This window comes from Primulina eburnea, unplaced genomic scaffold (genome assembly GCF_022965805.1).
Source record: "Primulina eburnea isolate SZY01 unplaced genomic scaffold, ASM2296580v1 ctg857_ERROPOS3498143, whole genome shotgun sequence".
NCBI classification, from domain to species: Eukaryota; Viridiplantae; Streptophyta; class Magnoliopsida; order Lamiales; family Gesneriaceae; genus Primulina; species Primulina eburnea.
The window spans coordinates 673,442-682,311 of record NW_027331626.1 but is presented as its reverse complement, the minus strand read 5'-3'; the positions used below and the strand labels follow the sequence as shown (position 1 = coordinate 682,311).

Below are 8,870 nucleotides of genomic sequence, written 5' to 3'. Positions count from 1 at the left end.
TGATAGGAAGTTCTTGCTTTCTTTGTAGACTGTTTCCATGATGATTGACTCTTTAACAATCCTCCACACTTGATCTGCAAACATTTAATTGGTTCCATATTAAATGCTAAACAATAATTTAAAACCAAAAAAAAAATTACACCAAGGATGGACCCTGCTATTGGCCCACCCTCGTGCTCCTGCTGCTCATGCACGCATAATGCTGCAGCATGAACAACACGTCCCACAACTGTTTTTTTTTTAAAAAAAAAAAATTCAAAGCACTATATCTGGTTACAATTTCATAACTGGAAAAAAAAGGACGCAACCATCAATGAAGTACAATGGTGAATATTTGGAGTGCAGGGATATTCAGTCCAAATATCCACCATTGTGGTTGCTCTCATAGGGGACACATTGTTCAGTTGTTCAGCTTGAATGTGTGGCATGGCATAATGGTATATGAGTTGATAACCAACAGAAATACCGAGAAATAAATGTTTGTAGGACAAAGTAATACATATGTGAGAATCACTCTTGAACCTATAAGAGTCGTCTCTAAACTCCCGTGTTGGTTGATCGATGAGTTAGGCCATGAAGAAGACATTGCGTTCTGTAGGAAGGGTGATTGCGAGTCAATATCCCATATTGGTTGAAAATATATGTTAAATTGGTTAATAAGGAGCTACAATAGACTTTCATAACAACTTGAATTAACCTTTTTATAAAATAATTACTAGGAATGGCAATGAGGCAGGGCGGAGGAGAGTTTTTCATCCGTATCCTTGCACCCGAATTATATCTCTGATTTCTTTCATCGGGGAATCACCATCTCTGACTCTGTGGGGATTAAATCTTCGTCTCCGCTTCAAATACTATTGAGTTGGACCGAAAGGTCTTCAATTTTCAAATCTAAAATCTCTCATATATTTGTCTCATGTATTTTCAATGTGACTGTCTGTTGCTCCTACCATCATTCATAAAAAAAATTTAATACCAGAATTCAATGACATATATAAATATTAATATTACTTCAACAATACACATATAATAAAACATTAATTATTGTTATTATTATAATTATTATTATCGAGAGGGTTTGGGGACGAGTATAGCATGAAGATAAAATCCACATACCCGCCTCGATCTATTTTAGAGATTTGAAAAAATCTCCAAACTTATACTCGATAACACAGTCCTAATTCTGTCTTGTTTTCGGTTTTCCCCACATACCTCGAATCCGTGGACAATTTCCGTGGAAAAAATTGTCGTATCTAGCAACTATCACATAGTAGTTTCTACAAGAGTCCATGATACAGTCATATTTGCAAGGGTTTAGACCTTTCATCTTCAAAAGGACTATATTTTCACATGGAGAATACACACTCTATCGCAAAGTTGTTGCAGGAAGATACATATCATTTTATAAGTTTGAAACTTCAGAGTCAATGGATCAACGAATTAATTCAACAACGAAGAACTAACCAGTCACAAGCAAGACAGGACACTTACAATGGGTTTCTTAGTGATTTGTCCCATCTGTTAATTCTTTCTAACACAGAATAATCGTGTCCCATCAGTTTTTGGGTTTGCATTGGTTAAACTGGTTTTGTATTTTGTATTTTATTTTTATTTTTCTTACTATAGTTAACGTTTACACTGATTAGTAACAGATTAAGATAAAATTTAAATTACAAACTAAAATAGGCCTACTTTTTAAAATAGTTTCTTGACACTTGACAATGAGGTACGTACCTTGTTTAATCGTCATATTCTGGCAGATGAACATTGTTTTTTGTCCATAAAGAGTACTGAAAATGTTTGAATTGACCTTTAAAACTGATTTTTTTTCCCTCAAAAACAACGGAGGACATTCTTGAAAATGGCTGCTAGTCTTGTGAACATGGCAGTTCCAAGTAAAAAAAATAAATGATTTTTTTTCATGATGTAATATGAAAAAAGAAACATATTATCATAAGATGCAATAAAACCTGAATGAAAAATAAATTATTCAAGTTATCCTCAAACTGCACTGAATGTATTCAACGGTACAAATACTTAAGGAGAATCAAAGGAAAATAGAAAGAAAAACAAAATTTGAAACAGCTCTCATGGACTGACGGCTAACGACCTCGAGATGTGCCTCTCCCACCACCGTAATGTCGCCCACCTCTATTATGCCCTCTTCTACCCCCACCACGGAATCGATTAAAATTCTGGGGATTCCCAGAATTAATAGGGGACGGCTGCAAACTATTACTAACTTGTGATCCGTCAAACTGAAATTCTTGCTGTACCACATCCTGGGGCAGAGGAGTCTGTGAACCTATTCCCGTGGATGACTGATTGAACACATTCTGATTTGGAAGACCAAGCCAGGGTGTAAATGCTGGAAACCCACCGAAATTTGGTTGATTAACAGAAGAACTAAAGTTAAAAGGCAATCCTGGAATGGTACTGTTTTGTACAGGAGGCATTTGATGTAACCGAAAAGCAGGTTGATTCGGTTGCATCCACTGCATAAAATTTGCTGCTGCTGGTACACCAGAGAGGTCACCTATATTTAACGGCTGTTGGCCGAGAAACCCAATACCCCAACTCCCATTAGGAGCACAAAAACCAGGCATGGGTGTCTGAACAGGTAACGGAGGAACAATGGCTTGATTAGCATTAAAGGCTAGTCCAAGACCAGCCGAGCTTCCATTATTTAAGGATTCAGCTATTGGTAGATTATCACTAAAATGTGGAGTTTTTGATGAAGGAACTTGACTGCTCTTCCAATTACCCGGTTGACTCTTGAACTGTCTCTTATCCTTTCGTTTAGATCCAGGCCTTGATTCGCTTGTTCCTCTCTTCTTCATTTTAAGCATCTTCTTGTACACAGCCTCTTTTTCATCATCTGAGAATTCCAACTCGTCCGACAATTCCTCATCATTTTCACCAGATGCGTCATACCCTTTCTGGTAAAGACTCTTGTCATTGAGCACATGATTTGCAAATTCAGAAACAAATGAGATTGAAGTCCCTTGCTGGATGTTGGATGGAACTTCACTCTCAAAATTGTATCTGACAACATAATAAGGATTCTTGACAGGCCCAAAAATTTCATCTATTATCCCAAGTGGTGATCTGCTTTCAGTAATCCAAAGAATCGAGCCCTCATTGAGAGGATTGTGTTTCTCGATCCCTTCCACGATAACCTGGGCCCCTATGATCTGTGAAATAGAAAAGTCACAAATTATATATTTAAGCTCTCGGATTTTCCATTAAACTCTCACATTCTATGTGTGTTAACTGTTAAGTAGAATTCTATATATGACTTTACCGACAAAATAATTCCAACAGGAAGGGTCTGATGATGTGGTTGCAAGGTCACGGTGACAGAAGCAACGGGTGGTAGAATCTACATGAACAAATGAATAGAATGTAAGTTTCTTGGTCGAGAGTACAAGCAATTATTAAACTAATCATAAGAGTAGCACGTGTACATAAATGTGAAAACAGAAAACAAGGTTTAAACGTAATACAATTTCTTTAATCTGAAACCTTCATGTCAAAAGAATTGTAGAGAATGAAACAACATGACATGTTTACAAACATCAATCATCTTGACAGACTCAGGCATTCCAAAAATCAATCAAAATTTTAATTCATTGACACTATTTAAAGACTTATCTAGAAGATAAAACCAGGAATTCCATGGATCATAAGTAGTACTTTATAGAAAGGCCGAGATTATGACATTTCCAAGAGATCCTTAGGTAATCACCAAAAGAATTGAATTACTTAAATTTCTACAGGGTGCTGTTTATAATTTTGAATAACGACTTTTTCCTTGTATCATGAAGACTGCCAACTAAAACGTCATACCTAGTCACTTCATGGTTCGTGCATACCAAGGATTAGTTCTTAGAGGTGTACAATAGAGCCTAGAGGCAAAGGAGTAAGACGAGGCACACGTTTCTGCCAAATGGGATAATAAACTAGAACAATGATTTAAAATATTATCGCAAATCTAAACAGTTGCTCAATAATCTGCATTTCACCTTGAATTTACAATCCCTACATTTAATGCAGACTTAAAAAGACATCTTGAACCTACAGAGCACAGAGAAGCTCATGCATCACAGCCAAAATGTGTGTTTAATAAAGGACTGACGCCTTGACTTACTTCTCGGGGCAAGGGTTGAGCTTCTCTATGCCCTGAGTCTAGGCAAACATCTTATGGGACTTTATAATATCCTAGTTTTCTTCTAAGTGTTTAAACTTAAAGTTATTAAAAATCGTTGACAACAAATAGAGCGTGATGCACAGCCACCTACCACAAATGAACTGAAGTAGGTTGTGATACGTAGAACTTTTTAAGGATCACACACTTAAATTTCTTAATTAATAAATCCTATCATTCATTGTCAATGTAAAATTTCCTACTGTATGAAATTTCATCATCTTTATCATCACATCCAAAGACTTTGAAGCTAATCACTGGATATTTCCAGTAAACCACACCGTAAGTGCTCAACCCTACAAAGCATTAACCCTGTCTTATCCAGATTCACTAAAAAATCCTGTTTTGGCACATCGCTCAATATAATTTGTCATTTTCTAATTCAGTACAAACTTTTAGTCCATCCAACTACTCGTTCAAGGAAAAGCACTTGAGTCGACACTTTTCTAACTGCATCAAGCAACTCCATTTGAAGAATACACACATCAATAAGCCATCCCAAAAAATTAATCATGAAATTTACCGTACATTAAAGTTTTAACCCAACTTTGTGTTAATTTTACTTCATTTCGAGCAGCAACCAACTGCAACATGTTTCTTATAAATAATTTGGTCCAAAGTGATTTCACTAGCTTTGTAACAATCATAGATAGTTTAATTTTTCATCAGATAGGAAACTCTGGGCACAAAAAGTTTACATACACTTGTCTGCTTAACCCAAAAGACTTTCGATTTTATTAACATTCAACACCATTTTCTATCTAGAAACCAACAAACTCGGATAAGTCGCAAAGGAATTGAGATGGTTATGATGGCATTCACGGTAACTGTAACAGGTAGTGTACATGATCACACGGCAATTATTCTTATAATGTTTATTAACATCTTATAGCCTGATAACCTTGTCTTCTGTTTTTAAAAGTTCAGAAAAAAAATTTAATTACATCTTTTAGAATATCATTCATCTATTCAATTGTTGGTTTCCAAAAGTTTCTGTTCTTTAAATATGACTTATAAATATTCTTATTCCAAAGGACCAATTGTCACATTTTTACCTCCTGGATCTGTGAAAAAAATCACCACCTCCACCTCCACCTCCACCTCCTTCCTTTTAAACACCTATACACCTGAGGGCCGATTTGTAGTTCTCCAATTGCAGTATATCACCGAGGAACATGGTTTTGTCCAGTGAAGGGTTGCACCAAGCTTACACACAGGCACGAGACTAATGACTACCCTGGACTTAAGTAAAGGAGAATATATATGGAGGCTAGCATAAATTAGACACTTGATTACCAAAAGAATACAAATACCGTAGAACTATAAAGTGCCTAACTCACACCGAAGCAAAGTGCAAAGGATACAAGACAATTATATTCAGCCTCAATAACCCCTGGAACATTAGGTAATGAAAAAATTCAAATTTCAAAGGGTTTCATTTGAAAAAGGACCACAATCAAGGGGAACCAAACATAATCTCGATGGAGAGAAAAAGGTCATAAAACATATGAAAACTGCTGTGGCAAGAGAGAGCAAAAAAAATATCTGTTGTTCTATGACTTTCATAGTTTCATGATCTCTCTACAACACTTCACTTGCAAGTTAAAAACTTAAAAACAAAAAAGAATAAAAAATGACAATCGCTATATTCATTTACCTTAAGCTCATTCTTAGATGTGACGGGCCCTGCAGCTCCAATTCCACCATCTTCATCATTTTCATTATCGCTCCAACCAACCAGTTCATCTGCATCAGTTAACAAAATTTCACCTTCTTCTACATCAATCTCTCTTCCTTCCTTATTACTGGATATCTTTCCACCAGCCATATCTCCGCTGTCCTCATCACATTCATCCTCATCATCACTACTAGAAGATGACGACGACGACGATGAACTTTCATCCTCGGACTCTGAATCATCAATACTGTTGCCACCTTTATCATTCACCACTTCATGGCTCTTCACCCCACTTCCACCACCATCCGTTACACCACTTATACCACATTTGATCCTTTCACCATTATTCAACACATCACCTTTAGCAACATCATCCACCCCTCTAATTGTACCACTTACATTCTCAACAATCTTCGAAATAATCGAAGCATTCAGCGGCTCGTCTAAGTTTACTTTTCCCAGCTGCTCATCGATAGAACACCCCAAATCCACCGAATTTTTACATAGCTCACCTCTACTAAAAACCCCTTCATCAATTATTTTGCTGTCAACCAACTCACTACCCATTACTTCACTCCTAGTAACACCCCCAGTCTCGCACTTCTCTTGCCCCGAAACCCCTCCACTCAATTCAACTCCAACTAAATCTTTACCGCAAAGCTCATCGCCTCCAATTTCCAAACCCTCCACGGCAGCCTTAAATTCACTTTTATCTGACCCAGAACCGACTGGATGTTCTCCCGAATCAGCCATTTTGTGGACGCCGTCAATCTCAGGTTTTACCTCAACAAACCAGCTGTTGATTGAGTCAAAATCAAGAAAAGAATCAGAAAAGGCCGTAGGGATATCCTCGAGCTCAGGAAAACAGAGATCGAGTGGGTCCTTTGGTGAAGCTGGTTTCTTGATATCTGACGATAAATATTGACTCTTGAAGTATTTGGTCTGCTCTGCTACTTCTGCCTCTTCAGCTGTAGAATTGTTCGAGCAACTAACCATGTTCAACTGGGAAAAAAATTAGGGTTTCAGAGCAGGTTTTCATGAAGAAGCCACGCATTTATATATGCCAACTCTGACTGAACACTGCATCTTAAACCCTAGCCATAGGGTATATATATATATATTTAGAGTTTTTTTAAAAAATAATATTATTATATATATAATCAATTATATTTAGGGGTTTTTTTAAAAATAATATTATTTTAAAAAGTATATATTAAAATATAACAAAATTTGGGAGTTTGTAAAAATATTACGATCCGGAAATCAGAATTCTTATTCAATTAATTTTTTAAAAAAAATTAACGCATAGTCACGGATTCTAAAGAATATGTGAGCTCTCCTTCTTTAAATGAGGTGTGCACCTCCTCATTTTCAATTCTAAGAATATGTGAGCTCTCCTTCTTTAAATGAGGTGTGCACCTCGTCATTTTCAATTCATCGATCGTTCAGTTATTCCTTTTCCTTATTTTTCTTTCGATCACCGAGCGGCGAGCACCGAGCATGTCTTTTTCCAGTACCGGTCTTCAAAATTTTTCATTTATTCATTAGCGCAAGTCTTCGGCATTTTTTCAGAGTATTAAGAGGTAACGATATTATTTTTGTTTATTATATTTATTATTGTTCGTTAATTATAGTAGTTTTAACTAATAACAATAGTTATAATATTAATTGTATTATTGGAATTATAATACTATAATTTAGAATATTTGCATTACTGAGCATTTTATGAACGTATTATAGTAATTTTAAGTAATAATAATAATTATACTTAATTTAATTACAAAAATTATAATGCTAATTGTATTATTGATATTATTTAATTTACAGTAATTAGTTTTATTATCAATTTGTCATCAACATATACATTTTATTTTTTCGAGCCGGAAATTGCAAATAAATTTCTTTTACTATAAAATATGTAGTTAAATTTTGTTGATATAAAATATAATGAAGGATCGAGTGTGTTAGTGCCTTCGAAGGCATTTCATACACTACATTCTCCAATGAGCTGCAATTGCTCGTGTTCTAAGAATATTAACACCGATGAATTAAATCGAGTTTGGTTTAAACCAAGCGGAAGAAAATCGAATTAATCCTTCGTGAAGAATACTGATATAACAGAAAAATTTTAACTTATGTAAACTGACTAACCGAAAGAAGACAGATTAGTTTTTGCATTCTTCAGTTCAGTTATGATGACAATTAAATTGACGAATACTCCAACTGATCAAAATAGTTTGAATGCAATAGTTAATCAGTTAAATACACAAGATATGTTTATGGATGTTCGGAGACTTCAACTGCTCATATGTCACCCATTCGACCTCCTCGGATAGATTCTAATAGAAGACTTTGATTTATACAAACACTTTATACAAACCCACTCAGTGGACTTACACTACTGCCTAAAACAAACTCCTAGCTACGACTGAAGGCAGCATCTTCCAGCCAACACTTCTTTAACGTCTATGTGTCAAAGACTACATACACAAGTTTAACGTCTTTGTGCAAGACTGTATTTGAGTGAATTTGAGAGTGAGTGTGTATGTGAGTACTGAACAAGGATGTTCTCACACATAGAGGGAAAGTGACTTCTAGTCTAAGCTGATACAACAATGAATAGTTCCCTCTGGGCTTCAATGCTTCTTAAAGCTGATATGCAACTTAGCGTACCCTTTTGTTTTTCTTCTCAACTCTCGTATATCTTTATCACTTCACTTGTTAAGTCTTCACCGATCTTATCTTTATATAGACGGGAAAAGCTGATCGTATAGTGAGATTCATTTATTGTATCTGTTGCATTTGAATCGACTTCTTGGACTTTGTGTCTCGTCTTTTTGACTGCCCTTCTGAAGCACTTTGTCTTTAATGCTCTGATGTAACGTCCATTATTGTCCTTTGACTGGACACTAACTTTGTACCTTCTTTCACAACTGGAATCCATTTACTGTAAGCTTGTCTTGATCTGCAACTGAAAGGTTTCTA

At 35.7% G+C, this 8,870-nt stretch overlaps 1 protein-coding gene across 1 annotated transcript; it reads right to left on the bottom strand.

Annotated features, from left to right (window-relative positions):
• Positions 1-1,948: 1,948 nt before the first annotated feature.
• Positions 1,949-6,972, bottom strand: LOC140822473 (uncharacterized). Its single transcript, XM_073183246.1, has 3 exons — positions 5,865-6,972; positions 3,305-3,382; positions 1,949-3,194 (listed from the first exon to the last, which is right to left on the bottom strand). Exons 1-3 carry the CDS (start codon positions 6,879-6,881, stop codon positions 2,103-2,105), a joined length of 2,187 nt encoding a protein of 728 aa, XP_073039347.1. The 5' UTR covers positions 6,882-6,972; the 3' UTR covers positions 1,949-2,102.
• Positions 6,973-8,870: the final 1,898 nt, after the last annotated feature.